Here is a 25,882-nt window from a genome sequence, read left to right on the forward strand (position 1 = left end):
CCATGCACTTAGATTGTTATAACTAACTAAACTACTTGAAAATTGAAGAAACCTTCAGCTTCTTCTCATTCAGCTAGCTAATGTAGTAGAAAACATGAAGGATGGGTTAGCTTGGGTTTTGCTTTTTGTTCAATCATGTCCATTGCAGTGCTCTTTAGCTCACTTGCATCTGCCACAGTAGTGAGGTTGATAATGGCAGCAAAGTGCTGAATATACAAAAACGCACTTTTATTTGCATGTTTTCATATTTGTATTTGATTTCTCAATGTTTTGAGATGCTTCAAAAGAAAAAATAATATTGCTGTTAATTATTTTGTGTCTGCACCCCTTTTTTAGAATAAGGCGCAATATTTCAAATGTTTTATTATTTGAGGTGTTGAGATCTGATTACATTTTTTTTATATTGCAGTCAATTATGTTCAACTTAACTCTGACTATATCCACACTACAGTTTTAAGTGTCCTGATCTTAATGGACAATAAACTAAGATTTGTTTGCTCTAACATAGCTGAATCTGAGCTGAGTCACAGCGGGATCATTATTACTATTATTAGTGATTTTATATAGTCTATATAACATTATATTTCTGTTAATTCTAAAACAGTTATTTTCACTACCTTTCTCTGCAGTAACTGATTAGTTAACTGCACAGTAACATTCTGTTTGACATTAGGCTACCAATTTACAGTGGTAAACTGAGATTACACTTAACTGCCTCATCAATAATTTCTGTTAATATCTTATTGCAGCATTTACTCTATTTTTCTTTGATTATAATAAACAGAAACAATAAAACCTAATGCATAGCTATGACTGTAATGAAGGGTCAGCTTAAAGCCATTTGAAGCAGAGCATATTCATTTGACTTTCAGGCTTTATTTGTTGTTGATGTTGCTAAAGTAATGCTAGTTAACAGCATCCCATCAGCATTGAGAGATGGGATCTGTAAATTACCCCTTTTGGATTCTGAACTATTCTTTTTCATCCTATCTTAGACACAACCTGTCTGTGTTATTCTAATCAAGTACCCCCAAAGGTGTGCAGATTTAGTAACCCAGTAACTCAGCTTGTGTACATATTTAAAAGTTGTATATTTACAGAAAGAACAGAGAGATTTAAGATGACCGAAGGGAGCTTCAAATTTTTCCTCACAGATTATGATTTGCATTTTGACTCACTACTCTTATTATACCTTTCCATGTTTCCAAGACATACATATTATCAAAAACAAGAGCAATCACTTAAGTAAAACTTAAAGGAGATCTATTATTGTTTTTCAGTCTTTCCCAGTCCTCTTGCGGGTTGTATATGTTTTTTGTGTGCATTGCTCAAAATCGCAAAGAAGAGGGAGCTCTGGAGGCTGCTGAAACGCCTCATCTGCGATTTTTCTAATACTGGGTCATTAAGATGGGCCAAGAGGAGGAGGAGGGAGCAGGAGAGAGCAGTTTAATTTTTAGTGCTGCCCTCAGGTGCTGTCAAAATATAAATACACCACACAGAGTACAACCAAGCTTAAAGGGGTAGCTCACCCAAAAATGAAAATTCAGTCATTATCTGCTCACCACTGTGCCGATGGAGGGGTGGGTGAAGTGTTTGAGTCCACAAAACACTTCCGCCAAATCCAATACAATTGAAATAAATGGTGACCGATTCTTCAAACATGGAAAAAAAACAGAAAATGCCTCCATACTGCTCCAACTTACAAATTGAACTCGCAACGTCATCATTTACACCATGTGTTTGGGCTAAATGTCCTCTGATATCCTTCTATGGAGCCGCGTTCGCGCGTTGATCACAGCGGACATTAAGGCTAAAAAACATTGTGTAATACCATTTTTAGTCGAATTTGAATGTTGGGGCTTGTGGACTCTTGGATGACACCACAGGAGCAGTATGGATGCATTTTATGTTTTTTTTTACTTTTGTTTAAAAAGTGTTTTGTGGACTCAAACACTTCACCCAGCCCTCCATTGGCAAGGTGGTGAATAGATAACGAGTGCATTTTCATTTTTGAACTATCCCTGTAAGTCTCCCGGTGTACACAGTTTGCCTATTTACTAAAGAGAAGTGGGCTGTGGAACTGTTTTTTCACATATTTAATTATTATTTAATTACACCTGTATAATTAAATCATAGCAGACTGGGCTTTCTAGCAAGGGGGAGCTGAATCTCCTGCTGCTGCAGCAATGAATAGAATAAAGAAACTAAAGCATTTTCTGAACATTGGAGCCTGTAAACCTTAGTGCCCCAAATTAAAATTATGTACAACAAAAACAAGAATAATAGATCTTCTTTAAATTCAAGCCAAACTAATAAGATGATGATCCAGGTCTGTGATCATTTTTGAGGCTATAGTTTGTAGTGTTGCGCTGGAGTACATTGCTATTCAGTCACATCGGTAGTATATAATAAATTTGCAGCTAAAAAGCACCCAGCTGACCAAATCACCCTTGGGTCTATTCAACTAGGTTTGACTTTCCATAAAGGCTTTTTTAAGATTAGGCCTTTTTTAAACCCAAATTTTTGACCCATGAAGACCTCTAAGAAAAAAATGTTTGTGCTATAAAATCCCTCCTCTTTATATTGTGTGCACTAAATTTTAACTACACCTCAAAACTACACAGCCTTAAAAATATTACATAAAATATCTGTACCCATACATCTCTGGAACAAATTAATGATTTGTTACAGACCTATTGTAGCTGATTACATGGTGTGTTTGTGATTTGTTTTCCCCATGCTCTGTATTTGCATGTTTATTTTAAGTTTCACTGCATTGTTAGAAGTTTGATTTTGCCTAGTTTCTGTCTCCTAAGTACAAAGGGGGTGTTTTTCTTTTAAATGTGATTAAGTTGTGTCCATTCATTGTTGTCTAGACCCTTGTCTTTAATCCTTTCTGGTTTCTTAATCTTCTACACCTTTTCATCCACCTTCTGTAACTAAATGACGTCTGACTCCACTACGCACTGCTCAGTGTACTCCTTCACCAGCTCCACACCTAAGGTGTTGTGGCAGAATTCGGCCATAGGCTTCCAGAGCAGTGGGTCCAGGAACATCTGGCACATCACATGACCCTTCAGGGTGGTGGTGTGGCTCTGCAGGTGGCACAAGAACTGCTGCCGTACCAGGTCCAGGTCTTTACCAAACATGTCAATATTCAGGTAATACCTGGTTGGGAAAAAAAACAGATAGGCCTATTAGTTCACTGTGTAAAGGCTGGCTGATCTGAAAATGAACAACTTCTCTCTTAAATGGGTTAGGTAACTTTAAGCCATTATGTGTAGTATCTAATTATTTTACAATTTCATTCATTTATTTGCCTCCTTCTTGTGTTAATATTAAAATAGACTATAGTAGGCAGCTTGCATGCAACTTAATTGTTGTGCACTCACTTACGAAGAGTAGTTGTGCCTGACTTAACTAGAAAGTCCAGCTTGGTATTATGAATGAACAAATAAAATGACAGCTACCAGTCATCTCCAATGGGCACCCTGAAAGGGAAGGTACACAGGCTTGCAACGGTAGGGCTGGACACATCATCCACCATCCAATCTATGTCCTTCTTCAGGAGGATGACCATGTTACTGGGCAAAGGCTTGAATGGCTGCCAGTCTTGAATGATGGTGGCATTAGGAAGGACCCCCTGCATTAGGTCAGTAGTCAGATACAGCCGGTGGATAGCTGTATGGTCAAGAAGTACTGGAGGACAATTAGAGGAGGAGGTGTTTCCACCCAGACCAAGCTCAGTCAGACGGAACTTGAGATCTTCTGCTCTGAAGCGCACCAGCAGAATACCCTGTAGAGGAAAACCAATGATTAAGCTGATGAGGAACTACAAAACAAGAAAGCAAGACAAAGCATATTATTACTACCAAAAAGTTACTATTACTATTTTGTGGTTGGTACCTGCTTGGTTATGATACGATACTTCTGGAAGTCCTTTGGTCCAAGCTGATCATCACGGGTCAGACGACTCACTTTGACCTCTGGGTACTTGGACTTGACCATTTCAGAGCAAAAACGAAGCAGAACTCCTGCCACACCCTTGCCCCTTTCCTGCGGGGCGACACGGAGACCTTCCACCAGCATGGTCTCCCCATCATCAATCACACACACCGACTCCAGAGCAATCTGTCAAGCATCACAGAGGAAAAACTAAGACAAATAATGACACATTAACATTGTCCTTTCAGAACTTTCCACAATTCCTATAGTGTGGGCAGAGCAATCTGACTCAAAAAAGGTGGTAGATGTGCTTCTTTAGACCTAGACTGCTGGGCGAACTCCCATCATGCACTGACCACTTCCCTCGCTCCCCCTTTCTGGGTCTCTGACCCCGATTTACTTTACTACATGTCACCTTTTCTCTCTCTCCCTTTCCCCTCTTTTCCACCCACTTCTCCTCTCTTACCCATTTTTCTCTGCTCACCCCAGCCAGTCAAGGCAGACAGCCACCCACAGTCTGGCTCTGCTAAAGGTTTCTTCCAGTTAATGAGGGAGTTTATTCTCTCCACAGTCACCAAAATGCTTGCTGTTTGCGGGAACTGTTGTGTTTCTTTATAATTTTTTAAGATCTTGATATTGCTATGTAAAGTGCCTTGAGATAATATATGTTATGATTTGGTACTAAAGGAATTAAATGGAATTGAAAATTGTATTGAATAGATGTCTGTACTAGATTTGCATATTGAAGATGAAACTAAAGCAAAGCTTGGTTTACTAATAGTGAGAAGCGTGGAGTGGAGCTCCTACTCTTTGTGCCAAAAGGAGGAAGGCATCTAATTAGATATTCTATGCATGTCCAACTGGGAAGTGAACTCAGGGAAACCTAGATTGAGCTAGAGAGATCACATCTTTCCTGGGAATACCCTGGGATTCCACCTACACAGGGAGCTGAGCCTGCTGGCACTCAACGGCAAACAGCATTAAAAAAAAAAACACACACATTTTATCAAACCGCTTGACCTTGATCAAACATAATCATTAGAGGTTTTCTTCTAGAGTCCATCTGGTACTTTGTCGCATATTATAATAGGTCCACTTGATACTGAAATTACCTCTTGATTTTAAGGCTCAGGGCATGTGCATATGGTTCTATTTACACTACACTGCATCAATGTTGTGAAGTAATGCATTCATTTTTAACCATTGTGTGATGGATTACACTTGAATTTGGTTTTTAATTTCACAATTTAAGTATATAAAAAGAGCTCTTTCTGCCTGATCAGGCCTGTGTGCTATGATTATGTTGAATTTTGGCATATAAACGTGGTCACGAGTGTAAATGGTACGGAAGTTGAGCAAAAGTGCTTCAGCGCTGCTTGTTCAAAGCGTTATTGGATGAGCTTGATGCTGCTAACAGAGACCTGCTTCTCTATGCTGGTGTCCGGTGATTGAGTCGCGGCACGGTGCTGCAGCGATTTGTTGACTTGCTGCCTGAGATAAAGACTTTGCTGTTAACAAGGAAAAAGGAGCATGGGGAACTGTCAGATGATGCATTGCTACTGGACCTGGGGTTCTTGACAGACCTATGGGCAACATTTCTGCAAGTTTTTGCTTAACTTAAGGTAGATCTTGCCTTTCACCGAACCAAAGGTCAAAATTGCTGACGCCTAGACTTTTTTGTACATCTGGGCATGATACATAGGCTCAACGAATTTCTCGCACATCTGAATTTCATGCAAAGTTTCAGCAAAAGTTAAACATGTTTAAGCAGCCAAATGTGCGATTCATTGGGATGACCAAAACAATAGCAGCGGTTGCAGATAGGGCCATAATACAAAGTTATGACATACTAGCGTATTCTCAGGGCGACTTTGATCCTGGAATATAAGATATTTGCATTTTTTAACCACATAATTTTGAAATATTTTCAAAGTCTTCATTGAACTTACCACTTTTCCCTGTTTGCGAGCCAATATGACTGTACGATTTGGCTCCTGTAGCCAACTGGTGTATCTAGTGGGCAAGTAGTCAAGGCCTCCATAGATATCCTGGCTCATAGCCATGATCTCATCAAAGTCCTCCTCAGTGGCCACAGCAAACTGTAGGCCAGCCTGGGACATGGCCTCTGGGAGTTGGGGCATAGTCAGGCTGGTATCAATCTTCATCTTGAAACAACTGCTGAGATACAAAGTGGAGGAGAGATTATTTTTGATTGTATTTATCAAGTGTCTCAGAACAGGATGTCCTTGTCAATCAGTCAAAAGAGTTACCCAACTGTTTCTACTTCATAGCACAGTGGTACAAATGCATTTTTCCATTTTCTTAAAGCCAAATGTAGGCATTCTGAAGAGCTGTCCTATTCTGGGAGTTGTAGATAGGTGGCAAATTCTGGGTAATGTAGAAAAATGTATTGATCGAAGGCGACACAAAGCTTCAAAGAGACTGAATGTCTTTTGGGAGCTTGTTCATGATGTAGTCACTTCAACAACAAATAACAACTGCCCACCACACGTCTTAGTCAAATATAGTCTAATAAAAAGAAAAGTCTACAAATCTATGTGATATAATGCAAAAAGATTAAATTAATTGCTCTAGGCACAAAGGGAAAACTATCCATGCCGACCGATACTTTCACCATGTCAGCACCACAATATTGGCAGCAATAACAAACTTATCAAAGTAGCCTACACTATCCACTCTGTATTAGATGCTGAATTCTATTGTATTCTAGAGGGATTGAAGGAGAACATTGGGTAACTAGAATCGAGATAGGTCCAAGTCTTTGGGGACAGTTGGGGAAAAATTTGTATTTAAAATCCATTTCAGCTTGGGGTTATATTGTGTATTCTGTAAAATACCAATTTAGAGAACAGGCCTCCTTTGACAAATTCCAAAAAACAGGCAAGATTGAACATAAGAGCCTGAGTATTTTAAGGTCAACATTTACTTGGAACGGAAAAACAAATGGTGGACAAAGGGATGAGATTTGCACAGGAATGAATAACACACAGGGCAGAAAGTGTTTAATCCGGCCACGTGACCTCAAATCAAAGCTGTGCTGTGTGTGCCACAGGGTACAAAACATCATTACCCTCTCATCCAATACAACTACTGAATACCACTCTTAAGAGAGGACTTGGCAAAAAGGGAAGGGAAAGGGTGGATAAGAAAAGGGAACAAAAACAAAGACAGAATGAAACAAAGAACAATCCTCAGACCTGAGACAAGATGAAGGGAATAAGAGACAAACACAGAGGGAATAGGAAGTGGAAGACTGGCACCTATTTTGATTCCTGTCTTTTACCATAAATCCGGTAAATCCATACCCTCATGCCACTAATCTGTACACTAATACGCTCTGATACCCACTCCACATTAAAAGTATTTGTCCATAGCTTGGCTAAAGAATTCATAGAATTAAATGCACAAATGTGTTTGAGAAAGCTAGCGAGACCAAAATTGCTCCATCACAAATTTTTCCTTAAAAACCACGTGGTTGCATGTTAATTCATCTAGCTGAGGTACATGAGGATATAAGAAATACAGATTATGAATTGTGTGTTCGATACTGAGATGGGGTGAGGGTCATTGGAGTAGGTATACAAATGTGTTCTGGCAACATTGAATGTGTAATAATACCGCATAAAATGAACACTCAAAAGGTGTGAGGTGTTCCGCCTCTCCACTAAGGAAAACAAAAACAAAAGGTGTACGCTTACGAGTTTCGCATTTATTAGGTTAAAACACAATGCTTGAACACATGATGCAGTATATTGTGACAATAAAACAAGCTTGTGCAGAAAGAAAACATGCAACACAAAAATCTATACAAAAGATAAGTGATACAATATGATAAGATACAAAAATGTAAGTATATGATAACATAACATAACATATTTGTAGGGCTGGATATTGAAACTAGTTTGGGATAGTGTTTGAATATTTATCAAACTTTGTTCATAGTTTCAAAAACTCAAATACTTAAAGGTGGCACCCTTTGATCAGATATTTTAAATGAAAAGATAAAATTTTGTAACATTAACTGATTGATTGATTTGCAACAGGTCTTTGTTTTCTCAGTTTGGAGTGCTGGACTGCCTATGCACTGCAGTCCTTGTTCTCCACACCTGAGCTATATCCACAGTAACAGTCAAGGAGTTTCTTTCCACCTGCCATTGGTTTTACCAGAATAACTTGGGAGATTTACTTTCATTTGAGTTACAGCCATTGCAAATTGAGTATTATCATCACTATTGGCACTGATGACAGTTTCAAAAATACACAGCCCTAGCTATTGGTAGGAAAAAGTATATTTCAATGGAAGTATAGCATCCAGGTGACTGCAAATTTTACAGCACAGAGCTTAGGAAGCTACCTCAAAGATTTCCCTGGCTACTGAAGCAATACAAATTAAATGAGGAGGTTTCAAGTGGTGCTAGCAAAACTTAAACACATCACAGAAGCAGGGGCCAGTATAGACACAATAGACGATGGCAAGGAACTACTGACATATAATGTCCCTATCCACAGCGTGGAATAGTTTATGGCAAGATGGGAAAAGGAAAAAGTAGGACTATATTCAAGTGTCACTTCAACAGAAACAACTACATCCACAAGTCATCAACATAAAATATAACAGTCATCACATTTCCATTTTCTAGTATGGCAAAGGTGGAACATGGCAACTGCAAATATAAAGACCTGGACATTTTTATTTTAAAATAAAAACTCAACCCCAGAAAGAGGAGGGCTAGGGCTTTCAAGGTGAGTGTCATGAGCCTTTGAGTACATCCAGAAGATATATCCAAAGATTAAGTGTTATCCGTGTAGCGCATAGATAGCAGGGATAGAAAAGCCTGGATAAGGTAATGTCCCCACAAACAAGGTCCAGCAATACAAAAGGACCCAAGGTGCAGGCTGGGCAAATGACCCGGCATAATGTGGCAAGACAATGTTGAAAGAATAATGTGGAGGAATGTCAGTGGTGGACTGTTATATCATCCAAGGACTAATAGTAGAAAGAATGGAAACGGTCATTGAGAAGGTTGGTACAAAGTAGCAGTATCTATTGATATCAACATCAAAAAGATATGAATATGAGATGTTGAAGACATACAAGAACTTATTGTTGACATAATACATAGCAAGTGCTAAATTCTACAATTACAGTAGTGCTGCAATTTTGATGGCACTCTGAAGCAGAACAGAGTGCTGGGAGGCTGGCAAGTATTTTTTGAAACAGTCTATTTTTTTTTACAGAATTTTGGGGATGGTGTATTGGGTTATTGCATTAGTTAACTACAGTAGTGTGAAGCTTAGAAGTGCACAATATTATTTAATAAGAACAAAAAATTTAATGAAAGTACATCTATTCCATTAGGCTGGTTTGAGGGAGGCGACTCAAATTTATGGTTGAAACATGTTGACAAGGTGTAACTATCAGATAAACAGCTTCTTCTATACTCTTCACAAGGATTCTAAAAAGTATAGAAATGTCCAGTGGTTCATCTATATATAGTGTCTCTGAAATGGAAGAAAACAATTGTAAACGCAATCTCAAGGACAACAGTCAGTGTTCATTTTTTACTTTTAGTTGTGGCTAAACATGGTTTATTGTCAGCTCTTTTCATTACCTGTGTTTGTTTAGGCAGTCTTTTGATGCCATTAAGAGAGAGGATCAGAGGGGGCCAGTGAGTCCCTTGGGGGAATTGTTGTTTTGTAGAGGCTAACACAAAAATGCTAGACATGTTCCAATAATCTATCAATCAGCCATGTGCGCTGTGAGGGTATTTGTAATGAAAACACTGTCTGGTCAAAGCATTTGCACACACACACGCACACACACACACACACACACACTGGTATTTTTCCATTATGCTTTAATGCTTTGAGATGAGCTGCCAAGCTTGGCTGGGTTGTCCAGTCCTGCCAATGAGAGCAGTGCTATTTTACTTTTATGTTTCTTTCTCTCTCTCTCTCTCTCTCTCTCTCTCTCTCTCTCTCTCTCTCTCTCTCTCTCCCTCTCTCTCTCTCTCTGTCATTTTGTTCCCATGAGCAGCAGTCAGGATTATCATTGGCTAAAATGTATGGTTACAATTTACTACACTGTGCTATAACAGATGCAATAATAAATTTTGTTTGCATACCCATATTTGTTGCTGGAAGACTGTATAAGACTACTCAAATAACTGATATATACTTGTCACAAATAATAGCTGTTAGTTATTGAGATTGAGTTTTACAATTCCAAATTTGGTTGACCACCAAATTGTGTGATAATCTCCAATCTGAAGGGGGAAGTATTGGAAAAAGTATTCATGATGATTTCTGATGACATCTGATGAGAGCAGGGAGAGGTTGAATGGCATTTTAGTCACTACACACTGGTGATCAAAACCAAATATGGCACACATTCCTCATGAATTCAAATTTATGTCTCTATTACCACACCAACTTGGATTTATTTGCCAGCTCTCCTTTTTGTATCCCCCTACTTTCACAAAGAACAGATAAGACCATCATAGTGAAAATAACAAGTCTCTTGAGTGCCTGAATAATACAAAACTCAAAGGAACACACCATGTCTTCGGTAGAATATCCTGTTGGTCAAGTGATGAGAACATGGACACCAAAATCATTCATGTCTCCTGGATAGATCCTTGGCTCCAGTGCTTCATGCCAGTAGACTCCATGCTGACGCAAACACATAAGCATACCACCCTGTTGTGTGATAGTGGTCTCCATGTCATTTTTCCCACGCTGCCCCTCCTATACATGAAACAAACCAGTGACACACAGGCACCAGAAAATGATTAGTTGGATCTTCTTAAATGCATTTTGATTTATTATTACTTCACATAAAATATAGCGATGTGGTCTCCATAGCTTGACATTATGAAGAAAGAAGCTATGGTTACTGCCAACCAATAGATTTACTGGTATTGAAATCTCTCAATTCTTCTCATTGAGATGACTCACCACTGATTTCTACAAAAGGCAAGCTGATTTCATTTTAATACATAAATATTCATACAGCAGTTCTATATGCAGTGCTGTTCTATTATACCATTCACACTCTGCAGCTGTCACAGGCAATTTAAGGTTCAGTGTCTTGCCCAAGGACACTTATACATATATATATATATATATATATATATATATATATATATGTATATTTTATTTTTCCCTTTTGTGGTTCGATCCAAGTGTAGGTATAACAAAAATGTATTTAATATACTATACATTCTATCTAATCCAACCGAAAGTGACCTTTATGTACCATCTATAAATCAATACCTTCAATGATAAGTGAGGCATGCCAGGCCAGCCAATACTGGCTCTTACTCTGCAGCAGTCTGTTAATTAGGTGCATAGTGTGCAGAGTCCCTGCTGCTAAAATTAACTCTTGTAAATTTTCCCAATTGTTGAAAACAGATTAAATTATTTTTTTATTACCTTTAAAATTATTGTGCCTCTTCAAATGCGCTTTAAAAGCTATAGCAATTTTTAACTGAAATAAATATCTATTGCACAATCAAAATCAAAAACATTTATACATGTTGCTCCTTTTTTTGCTAAGAGTGGGACATCAGCCAGTGGAAGTAGATGCTTATTTTTCTTTTTTTTATTAACCCACCACCTCCACCCCTCTTTGGAGGACAACTTCATATGTATAAATTTCACATTTCAAATGCAAGTTCAAGGAGAAATAAGTAAGTAATTAATATGAAATAAAGAGGATGAATGCATGAATTGTTTGGACAAAGTAAGAATGTATTGAGTGCTGTGTTTGTGCATAAATGTACGAGGGTCAGGTTATTTGTTACTGTTATATATGTGCGTGTGTCTGCATACGCATGGGTGTGTTAGGAGTGGTGTCAGCTCACAAGAAGATTTATGGTTTTCTTGGCAATAGCAAAGGTGACTAAAACTGATTTTGAGTTGTGATATTGTGGGTCAAGGGTCGTTAGGTTTCCAAATAGGCAGTTTTGGGGATAGTGGAAGGGTGCAGTCCAGAACCGAGGATATGGTGTGGGTTATGCTTTCCTGGAGTTGATGAATTGAAGGTGCCATATAGGTGTCTGTGGTGCATTAGCAGTGAGAGCATATACCAGAGGAATTGAAGCCTATTAAGAGCATTTTATGTTGAGTGAGATGTGCTCTGTGAATGACTTTGTATTGTATTAATTGTAGATTTGTAGATGACGTCATTGTGAAGGTATTGGAGTAGATTTGTTCCCAGAAGTTGGCATCAGCAGGGATAGATAAAACAAAAAACAAAAAAACATTCATTCATGTTGTCCAAGAATGCTTCGGTCCATCAGCTGCCATCAAAGAAAGCATTACCCCATGCATTATTTTATCAAAGTACAAACGGAGATACATCAGCAGGTGCTCTAAATAGTTTAACAACGCCACCAATGTAGATTTTATCATAAATAATGCATTCATTAAGGCAGTATTTATACTTCAGAATAGTAATAGAAGTAGTATAGGCTTACCAGTTGATTTCTTGTAAGGTGGAATCATTCTTGCATTCATAACGCTGTGTTATTGTGATTACTTTATTTTTGAGTGATCTCCTTTGATTCACTCCTTTCACAGGTGTCTTGAATAATGTGAGGACTGAGGAGGGGACAGCTACGTTTTCTGTAGTAAATGGCTGCTAGCTGCCTAGCAGCTGCTACCGCGATGGTTTTGTTTTGTCATTTGGGAATTTGTATTTCCACCCACGTGGATTGACAATGCAATTACATTTACACTTTAATTTGGTGGCAAAGTAAACTGGAGGTGGTTTGGACAATCGGATCACAGTTCGTTCTTACTTTGCATTACATTTGGCTGCAGGCAGCTTCACTCTTGCAGTGCACTTGAAGGTATGTGTATGTGTGTGTGTGTGTAGATTAGAAGTTTCACCTGCAGATGCTGCCACCTTTATCACACAGATGCTTTATGCGATTTACCACTTCTGAGTCTTAACGGAGTCAGAAATTCTGCCTCTAAAGAAGGCCATACGTATGCATTTCTAAATGTAAGTAAAATAATGTGACTTTGAGTCATACTGATCACAGAACACTGAATATAGGAAGAGTTTTCAGATGAGGTGTAACATGAACGTGTATACAGAACAGATTTCTGTCATTAATCAGATTTTTCACATAGCTTTTACTCAAGTCTCAAGCTTAATTGTTCTTGCTGAAGATAAATGTTCATAAATTGTATCCAACTCTCTATTTAAAGGAAATTTTTAACATTTTGGGAAATTAGCTTATTTACTTCTTTGAATATATACACACACAAGACTGTTACCACTGTAATCTAAGTTAGTTTGTCATATATTGAGGATTGGAAACAGAAGGAAACTTTCTGCTTTCCACCTTTCAGCAGCTCAAAATCTTTCCACACTCATGAGGTCACAGGTAAATCTTTGTGTTCAATTCACCAAATCTGTCAAGCTAATCTTAAAGGGCCCATATTTTGTAAAATACATTTTCTGGGCTTTTACTATCCGTTATGACTTGAATGGGGTCAGTAGCCTCAAAGTATGAAAACAGTCACTCCGCGGACTTTTTCACTCAGTCCATTCTAAGAAATATGTTATCGAAACATCTCGTTTCGTACTTCCTCCTTGTATGAGTCATTCCGGATCACACTCGTCTTTCAGCCCGTACCAGTCCAGCCTCCGAAACCACCACCCCCGCTCCCCGTCACCTCCACCACCACCACCCCTCCACACCGAATGCGACACCAAGCAGACTTGTTGCTGAGCTAGCAGCTTGTTAGCTACCACAGGCTAACCACAACAAACAACACTGAAGAAACACTGCAGTGTGGAGGGATGCAAGTAAGAGAATGTGTCCATGCACATTCCTCCTAAGAACGTTACTGTTCGAGGCCAGCGGTTTACGCTTTATTTCTTCTGACGTGCCGTGCTGCTTTGCTCAGTACGGAGTAACATAGACGTTACTCGTTACTCCGTATTGAAACTCCGTACTGAAACTCCATACTGAAACTCGGGACTTACTCCTACATTGGCCGACTGTCCTTCTAAAACTTGACCAAACATGAGGACGGTGAAACTTACCGTTCAGAAACATCCTGTTGTAACCAACTGTAAATATGTGACTGGTCATGGGAGTTCACCACGACCTCGACATATACCTTTGACCACCAAATTCTAATCACTTCATCCTTGAATACAAGTGAATGTTTGTGCCAAATTTGTAGCAATTCCCTCAAAGTGTTCCTAAAATGTTGTGTTCAAGAGTTTAACTGACTTTTTGTTATACTATGACAATTAAGTGTTCCCTTTATTTTTTTTAGCAGTATACTTTAGTACAGTCAATATTGTAAATATGTTTTTTTCTATGAGATACTGATGTGAAAAATCTTTAAAGCTTCAAATATAAAAGTTTATCACTCATGTGATGCTACTTGTTGTTAGTGTTTTTTAAGTTAGTGTGTTATGAGTGACAATGTACGTTTTCTGAGAGAGAATTGTTGCGAGTGAGAAAACAAGCTTATTTTGCATATTGTGTGAATATGCATGTTGGTAATACAGACTTTATGAAGAGTTTTGAAAAAGTGACTAAATGCCTCGGTCAGACTTTAACTTAAGCGCCCATATTGTCTGATCAGAGTGTCCACACAGTGTGAGCAGCATGTCTCAGACACGTCTCACAAACGTCTCCCACCTGGGCCACACTGACTGCGTGAGCGGCACATGTGCGACGTGGAACGTCTTGCTTTTCATTTAGGCGTCCATGTTATCAGATCAGAGCGGCCACATCCCCTGCAGAAGTAAACAGTGAAAATTATCTTTCACCGCAGTTTGAATGTCTATCTGACGAAAATGTCACACACATATATATTTGCTAAACTTTGTGTACCCGTATCATTTGTCTTAACAAGGTTTTGATTATTATCACAGGACCAGAAGATGCAAGGCTTCATACAGGGTCCTGGCATTTAGTTGCATATATAAATGTACTTTTATTCAAGATAATACAATAGTCATAGCAGGATCCTCACATTGCAGACCGTAACACTCAGTAGATCAGCAGTGCAGCCGACACGCCCTGCTAATGCAGCCAGTGTGGCCCAGGTGTCAGGAGCGTTAGCGCCTCAGGGTCTCGCCTATTTTCTCTCCAGGTACCACGTAAAGCAAAAATTATCTTTCAAAACCATTTCAATGTCTATTTTTCTATTTGCAATCATTCCTGTACCTGTTTCAAAGTAAAAGCACTTGTGCTTCTGTTGACTGAATCTATTCATTTGTTTAAACAAGGTTTGGATGGGCCGGAAGAAGCACAGCTTTTTTAGAGTCCTGGCATCTAGTTGCATATATAGCTGTACTTTTCCAGGAAATACAGTAGTTATACTAGAAACCTCATGTACTTTAAAGGGTTCCAATTGAATTATGTCGGTACTTCAGGGTACAGATTCTGTTTTAAAATGTTGGTACCTGTAAGCGCATCTGGGTGAGAGGGTATGTATACGTGAGTGAGAGTGAAAGAGAGAGTATACTTTAGATAAAAAGCGAGAGAGCAAGACCATGTGATTCACCCTTGGAACTAGATCAAGCCAAGCTCATCTCTGATCAGTGCACACAGTCAGAACAATGGCAAGTCAATGGCGCAGACACCCAGGGAGCCATGCACAGGCCAGGGCACAGACCCAGGGACCATCAGAGTGTGCTCACTCCGGCCACAGCTTCACCAACGCAATCACCCAGGGAGGCATGGGTCTTTTTACCGGCTCTGTCAGTAATTTATTGCTCCTCTCTGTGTCACATCCAACTGAGTCAAGCCAAACTGAGCGCACCCCGCCATCTCCTCCGTTCCTCCATACACTGACTAAGTTTAACCCAGCCTGAGTTTACGCATTACACACACAATGCGATAAATGGTTTTCCATTTGCCACGCCTTTACACTCTGCAAGTCAATATATTTGGCCAATCAGATGGAGCCTTGCTGCCCTAGATAATAAATGAAATATATTCAGATCAGTATGTTTTTCCGTCAATGAATCATTATCAGAAGAAGAGAATAGAGAGAGAACAGAGAATTGCAAGGAGGCTCCATCAAATCTCGCTCCTACTCCTCCCGACTAAATCCTACTGAGGAAAGTGATCACGTGTGTCCCGGGTCAAATTCATCAGAATTAGTGGTTTATTATAAAGTAAAGAAGAATTGCGTAGCTCATTTATGATAGTACCAGAACCTGAGGGAAAAGTAACACACACACTCCGCTGCTTGCTCGCTCTTTCTCTGACCTACTACAGTTTAAATGTTGATTTGTTTGAAATTATATTGCATATCACATGTTTTCCTAATATCGTGCAGCCCTACTGTATGTGTGTGTGTGTGTGCCATTACCTTTCCTTGAGTTCTGGGACTATCATACAGAAGCTACACAATTGTTTTATAGTATCAACTGCTTATAGTGATGAAATTGGCCTAGGACAAACCTGATCCAATAAGCGGTTTCCATTGTACTAGAATTTTGTTGGGGAGGCCGAGGCGGCACGGAATTTGATGGAGGGATCCCCAGTTACTTCAATTCTATTGTATTTGGCTGCAATGCTGTTTCCCCCTGAAACTCCAAAAGGGTTTTTCGGATTCAAACACTTCACTCACCCCTCCATTGACATAGTGGTGAGTACATAATGACTGAATTTTCAAGGGAGATATCCCTTTAAGGCTTAGGTTAGGGTTAGGCATTTAGTTGTGATGTGATGGTTAAGGTAAGTACACACACACACACACACACACACACACACACACACACACACACACACACACACACACACACACACACACACACACACACACACACACACACACACACACAAAGGCCTCGTTGACTTTGCAGTAGTAGAGACCTGTCTGCTAAACCAGACAATATCTATCTACTATTCTCCAAGCCTCCTCTTGACCTTTCCTCTTTGCCGTCCACTATTTTAATCCAAGTTCTCCTCATATCCTAACTTCCTCATTCATTCTTTAAACTCCCCTAAACCTCCTCTTCTCAGCCTCTCTACCATCCCCCCGCTCAGGCTTTTCTCCTCCTCTCCTAAATCTGTCCCTCTCTCTTTTCTCTCCTTTGTCCTCCTCTCCTGGCCTTCTCTTTGCACTGCAGCACCTATATAGTCATTAATCTCAAAGGTTTTAGTGCTATACACAATGTGTGTATGTGAGTGTGTAATAGTGTATCAGAACAAAATGCTGAAAAGTCATATGTACTACTAAAGGCTAATTTAAAACTCACACATAAATGGTCTGTGGGACGCAGATGATTGTTTGCTGCTAAAAGTTTGCACAATGAAAAATGTATAGTTTCCCAAGTTGCTATCTCAGGGCCCAGTTTACCAAATTTGTTTGTTTGTTAGCTTTTTTTTTTACTGTTACTACACTAGGTAATCACTAAATCACCTTTCCTTACCCTAACCATGATCTTGTTTGGAAGTAAGCTCAGACACATATGTGTTATTTAAACATATATTCTACAGGCAGAGAACAATTGCTTTGGCTCTGAGGGTGAGACGCTTTTCTCAAATGCAGGGAAACTGATATATTGGATATATTGGAAACTAAAAAACTTTAATTAATGGGCAGTACAAGTAGCTTGTCCAGGAGGTCCTGTACGATGGTCAGTTCAAGATTAATGAGGGGAAGTTTGACTAGCTGCAGTCAAACATCATAATTTGTTCATAATGTGTTGCAGGTTATCTAGGGAGACATTTAACATTGACAATGAAAGCAAGCTTACACAAGCTACATTTGTATTCTTATTGGTTTTAAAATGTTTGCATCTGTCACGTGTTAGAAATGTCATCACCCCCCAAAATGTTTCTGAATCCTGAAACTTTGTGATTATATACTGGTTTGTGTGAAAATAATATAAATTCAATGTGGTATCAGATTTTTGGACACCACTATAACACCAGATGTTGTAGTGTTACATATACTATTTTCACGTTCTTTTTAGATGTAAAACAGCATTTCATTGTACTTGTACTATGTGCAATAACAATAAAGTTGAATCTAATCTGAATCTAATCAAAGATGTTCTATTGCTAAAACACAAAAAAGACATAGATGTGCCCATCCCATTACTTCATAGAAGGCATGTTATCCTGCTTGTGTTTGCACGGTAAATAGTTATTGGTCTGTATTTATATCGCACTTTTCTTGTCTTGGTGACGACTCAAAGAGCTTTACATTACCATTGGCATTCACCCATTCACACACACGTTCATACAGTGCATCTATGTGCAGCACTTTCTCTATCATACATTACACTGCGTGCACAGCCATTATGGGCCATTTGGAGTTAAGTATCTCCAACTTCGGCATGCAAAATGAGGGAGACAGGGATTAAACTTCCATACTACTGGTTAGTGGACAACCCACTTTACCTCCTAAACTGCAGTTGCCCATTAAAGAGACAGAGAGACTGGACTATGGGAATAAATGTGTTGACAGATGTGGAAAGAATAGGATCTCCCTTTTGTCTTTTCCTATTTTTTCTCTCTCTTCCATGATTAATACAATAAGGCCTCCTCGCTTTCAATTCCAAATACCAAACTGTCAAAAGACATCAGCTCAAAACCAAAACGCCTATCTCACTTTCTCTCCCTCATGACAATGGAAAGTATCTCAGTCATCATGTAATGTAATGTCAGCATGGTGATGATGGTATGGGGGTCATGGCTGTCCATTCATTATTTAAAGCTGCACATGCAATGGATCATATGATCTGTAATGACAAATTTGTGTTTCCCCAATGTGAATGTGGCCAGGTGCAAACTACTGTAAGAACCATAGTCAAAATAAGAACACGGGTTGGACTGATGGTCAAACCCAACAACAAAGAAACTACTTCTGTCTATTATCAAATTAATGTTTTACAGCAGGAAACATACAACTGTTCTTGAACACAACTCCAGGAATTTGTGCAGGGAATTAGTGAGGAATATTCAGGTGAGGTGATACAACATTGCCCTGACTCTGTTCAGCCAGAGATGTCTGTAAGGCAATAAAAGGCGATCAAAGATCTCTTTAAATATGAACAAGTTTAAAGAAATTGATGAGTCTTCAATGTTCAACTCCCTCAGGAAGAAATAAGAAGAGGAAATCTGAAACTGAAAAGTTTCCTCCACTGCTTGTAAATACAAATCAGCCATTTGTCTATGGCCAAAATAAACCAAGCTCTCTATTACTCAAAAGATAAAGCAAAACACAAAATCACGCCAGGTGGACAATGAAGACCTGATGCTCAAGTACTTTATTCTGAAAAAGACAAGACTGTCTTTTTTTTTACTAATGTTGAATATTGTTAAATGTCTGTATGTTGTTGATAATTTCATTTCAGATATTTTTATTAACTGCAGCTTTTTCATAGCTGTGATACCTACAGTACTTTCAAATGTCCTCTACTGCAATTAAAATCCCAATTCATAGTTGCAGATTGACCCCATTGTAACTGCTCCAACCACGATCACTTTGAGACAGGTGATAGAGTTACAGGGGTAGTAATAAGATAGGATCCGTGTCAAATGGCAAAGGTCAAATATATCTGCTTACACTCTCAGTATAAGATAGAACAGCCACTTGCAGATATCAGAAAATCATTTGTAAATCTTATCTTATCTGTTTACATAGATATTTCATCATTTTATGAGGTCCATACATGTATGTAGGTGGCATTACAGCTAATAGAGCGATATCCTCTGGTCTGAGGGTCACTGGGTGCTTGTTTTTTATGCAGAGTGACCCTTTATGAGCGGATACATTCCTTAATGACCACGTCTGCAAGGTGTAATGCCTAAAAATATAGATCACTTTCTAAATGTGTCTTTATTCAAAATTATGACTGGAAGCCATTCTAATAAATCTCTTAAGGCCAGCCCAAACTTCTTGGTGCCCATGCTGACAGTCGATTATACCAATGTAATCATTTTACATGAGGTTTCACTGAGCTAAATCTGTTCTAGTTTTTCCAATGTGAGAAGTTTTAGTTTTTCTCTGGACATCTACATAGATTTATGAAAACTCTTGGACGTGTTTCCCTAATAACTTAGGTTCTGACATTTTATAGCCCAGCTGATTAGTCCCTTGAAATAATCAACTGAAAAATTGATAGGGAAAATAAATAGCCACAGCCCTAATTGAGGAAATGTCCAATCCTGCAAAACAGGTGTCGATCGTCTTCTGAGAATTTCTTAATCAAGATTTGCTGAGAAACAATCAGCAAAATATACAGTTGTAAGCTTGAAAGAGGAAATTAATCAACAACATTCAAAGTTCAAGTTGTATATCAAGCATAATTCCAGCTTCTCCAATGTAAGGATCTGTTATTTTACATCCCTGTAAACTTAATAGCTTTAGACTTACTTTAGGACTGTTGATATGGCTTTCCTTTCTATCTTTATTCAAGAACAGCCTACAGATTTTGAAATGGTTTTACCTCAAACCCTGCCCTCTCTCTCTCAGACTCCCTTCTCTGGTGCAAATATGCTTTGCTCCTTCTCTAAACTGTGCATCTGCACTCAGATATACTGTTGCTGCACAAAAGCTTCAGTTTGACTCCTCCTTTCACTCTCAGGCTGCTTCTGTGCACTCACCAAACTTCTGTTCTCACATTTCTGCTTTCGTAAACAGATTTCTGTGAAATTACCCTGTCACAACCAATAGAAAATCAGGTATTACATTGGCCGGTGTCTCACTGCGAGTGGATTTGCTCTACTTCTTACAGCTTCCTTTTCAGGCAGTTACAGTTAAACCAGTTTCAGTAAATCAGTCATCAACATAGCGTTTGCCTTCTTCAGATTTATTTGGTCATATTTGCAGCCAGGGAATAGATCCGTGATAGAGATAGATTGATAACTACATCCATTTAATTATGCAAAGACTGTTGCTAGGCAACAAACAACATATTTCTAGTCATTTAAGGGTAATGAATGGGAAATGTACCAATAGGAAAAGTAACTTGCTCACACACCAAAACTCTTTCTTTGCCTGGGTTTATTCAGAAAATATAATTCATATGAACACACTGATTCATATCATTAATGAGTTTAGAATGTGAACCTCACTACATCCTCAACGATTATTTGTACATAAGTGATGGAACATAAAATGCACCTATATGTATTACTTTTCCGATAGACCTTCTTGAATGACACATGTCGTAGTCAGCCCTCCTGGCTCAGACATCAACTCTCTTCACTCATCAATTAATCCTGACTGAAGCAGTGGCAGAGCAGATATATAGAGTTAAATGCCCTCAGAGACCTGGTTAGCTGTCAGGTGGAAAACCAGCCATAAGTAGGCAATAGCCTTCATATCAGTACATACATATCAATATCATACTGCTTGTTGGGGGTTTTAGACAGGATCGTTTCATAAAAGTCCAAGTACAAGAGTAGAAGTTACACAAACACACAGAAGCAGACAGAGTGTTAGGAGGACATCAGTGTATCTGAGAGCGGACAAACAGTGTAGAACAGGACAAGAGCAAATCTGCACTCTTACAGGAGCTATTTAAGAGAGACAGCAGGGTTTTAAAGGACAACTGAACTTGAATAAAGATAGGAAGTTAACTGCATACATTTTTCAGTATTTTTGGAAAATGTTTTGACTGTTTTGGTTTCACTCAATCCAAGGTCAGGCTTTCTCCTATCAAAGGTCCAAACCCCAGATATTTAATGTGTAACTATATCAGTCTTGAATAAACCAAAAATCAATTTTAAAACATGGTTCCATGTATAGCTATGTATTGGTGTTTTGAAACGTGATTTTAGAAGTTTCTGATTAATTTTCCCATTCCAAAATTTGTCAACTGATTGATCCGATGAGTCTAATCTTTGATAAATCCAAATGTACAGAAACACAACATGTTATCCTGTTCACACTACAGCACCAGTGGACAATTCTGACACAATCAAAAATACATATCAACAATTGTATAAAAAAAATATTGGAACCAACGTAGTATTGCATTCTTTTTGAATGATTGTATTACTTGTATTACAAGTGTTGTTTTGAATGTACGTGTTGTTAATCTATTTGTCATACTGTTGTAGATACAGGAACAGCTGAAAATAATGACCTTTATGCAATGTCATCATTCTAAATATGCTTATCGGCGCGTTCAAACGGCAGAGGCGGGACAGGCTGTCTTTACAGGGACAGTTATCATGGTGTGAGAATGGTTCAAGGTTTAAGCTCCATAGGCCTGATCAGCAGTGGTGTATGTCGTCATTAGTGATGCCACCGAGATATATGAGCACAGCAGATGGGAAAGAGCCGAAACAATCCAAGATACCCATCTCACCACTGCTGAGGAGCATACATCACATTTAAAAAATATAACATAACGCCGCTGGAAATTAACATTAAGCATTACTATATAATCTGATCCTTCACAATGAACACAGTGGGCCCTCAGCACCACTGAGCACCGCACGCGCTCCTACATCATATATGCTGCAGGCTGGTAATTTTCCTCTAGACATCCTATCGGACAGACTGAACCATCCGTTATGTAACGCTCTCTCGCCGTGCGCGCTGCAGGTCTTACCGGGAATGATGGCCGGTGGTGGTGTCCTTGATGTCGGTGGTCGGAGGAGACGGAATCTTGCGAAGAGTCACGGCTGTTGTACGAGGTGCACAGTTCCGGGGATGAATGAAATACAGACAGACCGTTACTGTCAGTAATCCACGGGAGATCCAACGCGAACCACAAGCCCCGCCCCTCCCAGTTCCTGTATTAAGGCTTTTTTTGTACTGGCGTCACTGGAAGGGCTCAGCATCCCCCCTGATCTTAATACATGCCTTTGCAAAATGGTTATCAAGCAGCCAATCAGCCTTGGTGGAGGTATGCACTCTATACTTCTAACTCGTAATTATATAAGTTTTAAAGCTATTCAAAGGCCTTGGTTTGTACTTGAGATCTTTCTCTGGAACGTTGTGAATGTTTATTTATTACTCTTAATTGAATCTCAGATTTTTATGGGAAGGATCTGGTATAAGTTGCTTGTCTTCCTTCTATCACTGCAAGAGTCCATTGAGCTTTATTGTCTCTTACTATGATTCATTTACAAGACATTTAAATGGGTGGTGTTTTATAGACTGATTAAGGCATTGCCAGGTTTTTTTTTATCAAAAAAGGCAGATTTCAAGATTTTGATCCTAGTTGCTTGTTATTGTATTAATAAACTCGTTTATACACTTACACACAAGCCTATTTTGTTCCCCACTTAAGAGAAGAAAACCCTAAGGTATACACGATTGCTCCTCTTCTGCAGGCTGCTCAGTTTACACTGCACAATGTTACAAATACTGTAAATCCCAAATCTATATTTTTTATTTCACAACATGCAAGCACTTGTACTTTAGTATTTCCACTTTATGATACTTTATACTTCTACTCTGATACATTTCAGAGAGAATTATTGTATTTTATACTCCACTACATTTATTTCTGAAAAAGAAATTTTTTTATTGAGTTGTTAAAAGCTTAAAAGCAATCTGAGTGCAAGTGCACACTTTGAGCACAAGCATCTATGACAACAGCAAGAATCACAACCTCATACATGTCAGGGGTGCTGACAGGATGCTTAATGAAAGCATCAAACAAGTGCATCACAGTGAGCAAAATGCTGTCTCCACGGCCACAACCCACATCATCAGCTCCCCCTGGCGGGAGACAGGTCGTATTACCCCCTGTGCCTGCTCCCTTTGTTTCTGAGTTCTCTCAAGTGATATCCACTTTCTTTTCATCCCTGTGTTCGCAGGCTCCACAAAATGCGAACCGTGCTGCGAATGGATCGGGCCCAGTCTATATCCAGGACATGCTTAAACAGCGAGGGACACATAGCCACACAAGAAAATCATGACTGTTTGCTGTCCTTGCTCCAAAATGGTGGAACAAGCTCCCCATTGACATCAGGACAACATGTCTACACATCTTCCGCCGCAGACTAAAGACACATCTCTTCAGATTACACCTTGGTTAAGAAGATGGTCTAAGTCAAGTTGCATTTATTGCAATGCTTGTTGCAATTACATGTAGCACTCTGTAGTTTGGCTTTTTTAAGCTTATTTACTCTATTCTTGCTGTTTTGGGTTTGTACGCTCATGCTTGAATGCACTTATTGGAAGTTGCTTTGAATAAAAGCGTCAGCAAAATGATATGTAATGTAATGTAATATAGTCAAGTTGGAAGAACTTCCTGCTGCAAGGCAAAACGTCAAATTTTGATGTCACACCACTGGCAACAAAACCTCATGAACAAAACCAAAGAATGCTACTTTTCATCTTGAAGGTGCTTAGAAGGTGAAACAGGCCGCCGGGGCTGCTTCATTGACGTGTGCAATGTGTTTCGTAAGTTTTCAAACATATTCAGCCCCCCAAAAATGTAAATTGCAAAAACTAAACATCAGCTTTCAGTGCATTTCCATGGCAAAAGCATGAAACAAAAATGCACAAGATTCATAACCTATCACTGACCACGTCTACAGGGTTTCTGACCAAATTTCAGCTTGATGTGGTCAACCCGCTAGGAGGAGTACATAACAGTATAAAACATGTAATTAAGGACTTCTTATCTTATGTTCTTGATGCCAGTAGGGGGCACTATGACTATGATGGTATATTGGCATGTAGATGTATTCAGGTTTGGACTCAAACATGTGATGTGCAGATTGGATAATACACTGATGTTACAACAACCTCCTGTTTCACAGCGAAACATTGAAATTCTACGCCACGCCAGGGACATGATTTCTGACAAAAACTCACTCCGAGAACAACTTTTCATCATCAAGGTGGTAAGATTGCACTGACCAAATTTGACCAATCAATCAAATTTTATTTGTATAGGCCATGTAGGGCATGTACAAGATCTAGTAAAAGGCTGAAGCAAAGATAAATGTTTTAAGTTTTCTTTTAAAGACATTAACTGATATAGCTTCTCTGATATCTAGTGGCAGTCTGTTCCACAACATTGGAGCCTAATTTCCAAAAGCAACATCCCCGATTTCCTTTCAGCTGTCTAATCAACCTGCTGCAGATGATCTCAGTGTTCTAGAGGGGATATAGATAGCTAGAGAATCAACTATGTAACATGGTCTTAGCCCATTCACAGCCTTGTATGTAAGGAGGAGAACCTTAAAGTAATCCTGTGTGTTACAGTGCACAGCAGGAGTGAGCTGGAGTCTCTCTATTATTTTCTTCGGGAGGCCTTTAAAAAGTGCATTACAGTAATCCAGTTGGTTAGAGATCAAGGCATAAATCGTTCTGACTTATGAACGTTTGAACCTTTCTAAAGTTGTAAAACTGTTTTTGTCACCTTGTTAATGCGGGCCTTAAAACTGTGTAAAGCAATTCAAAATATATTTTCTGAGTTTGTCACAAGTTTCAGGACAATGAGTTATCAACATCAAGGCATGTTCTTAAAAAAATCGCCATGTATAGAAAAATCGTGAAAAAAGTATTCTGCTGCTCTCACACAACTCTCCCTAACTACACCATCAAAATAATCTTGTGTTGTGTTTAATTGCAACGTTGTCCATTCACAGCTTCCTTTCGCAATGACATACGAGAACTCATCACCTGCATGCAGCAGCAGACACTGTGCCTGTGTGAACAGCAGACAACTAATACACACAGCAGAACTGCGGGGCAGTGCACCCGTATATATATAGTCACCAGTGAAAGTTATTCTTGTTAGCAAAAGTAATATACTTCTGAAGATAACCACTATTTACTGGTATGTTATTGGCTACAATTTGATTTCAAATTTTGTGATAGCCTTTTTTAGCCTCTGAAACATTACAATTGCAAGGTTGTCTCGTTCTGCATTTGACATAAATGAACTTCTTTTATTGTGCTTTTGGATGTTGTAAAACTTGATGGTGACCACCGTGGG

General features: G+C 39.0%; 1 protein-coding gene and 1 long non-coding RNA gene across 3 annotated transcripts; one reads left to right on the plus strand and one right to left on the minus strand.

Annotated features, from left to right (window-relative positions):
- Positions 1 to 2,162: 2,162 nt before the first annotated feature.
- On the minus strand, positions 2,163 to 22,778 carry nat16 (N-acetyltransferase 16). 2 transcript variants are annotated; one of them, XM_035148814.1, is made up of 5 exons: positions 22,532 to 22,778; positions 5,895 to 6,120; positions 3,907 to 4,131; positions 3,471 to 3,796; positions 2,163 to 3,168 (listed from the first exon to the last, which is right to left on the minus strand). In XM_035148814.1, the coding sequence occupies exons 2-5, from the start codon at positions 6,108 to 6,110 to the stop codon at positions 2,940 to 2,942; spliced, it is 996 nt and encodes a 331-aa protein (XP_035004705.1). In that variant the 5' UTR covers positions 6,111 to 6,120; positions 22,532 to 22,778; the 3' UTR covers positions 2,163 to 2,939. The 2 variants fall into 2 exon arrangements, with proteins under 2 accessions (XP_035004705.1, XP_035004704.1); XM_035148813.1 differs by having other exon boundaries at positions 5,895 to 6,123.
- On the plus strand, positions 22,403 to 24,144 carry LOC118102547. Its single transcript, XR_004694707.1, has 2 exons — positions 22,403 to 22,828; positions 23,748 to 24,144. It is a non-coding gene; the product is annotated as an uncharacterized LOC118102547 (long non-coding RNA).
- Positions 24,145 to 25,882: the final 1,738 nt, after the last annotated feature.

The sequence above is a fragment of the Hippoglossus stenolepis genome, chromosome 23 (assembly GCF_022539355.2).
Source record: "Hippoglossus stenolepis isolate QCI-W04-F060 chromosome 23, HSTE1.2, whole genome shotgun sequence".
Lineage (NCBI taxonomy): Eukaryota > Metazoa > Chordata > Actinopteri > Pleuronectiformes > Pleuronectidae > Hippoglossus > Hippoglossus stenolepis.

What these genes read in the sequence shown, in the direction of transcription:
- nat16 (XM_035148814.1), bottom strand. Translation starts at nt 6,110, where the DNA reads ATGAAGATTGATACCAGCCTGACTATGCCCCAACTCCCAGAGGCCATG. An exon ending in CTCGCAAACAGGGAAAAGTG is followed by an intron (nt 4,132 to 5,894) that starts GTAAGTTCAATG and finishes GATGCTTGACAG; the next exon opens with ATTGCTCTGGAGTCGGTGTG. An exon ending in GTGCCCATTGGAGATGACTG is followed by an intron (nt 3,169 to 3,470) that starts GTAGCTGTCATT and finishes TTTCCCAACCAG; the next exon opens with GTATTACCTGAATATTGACA.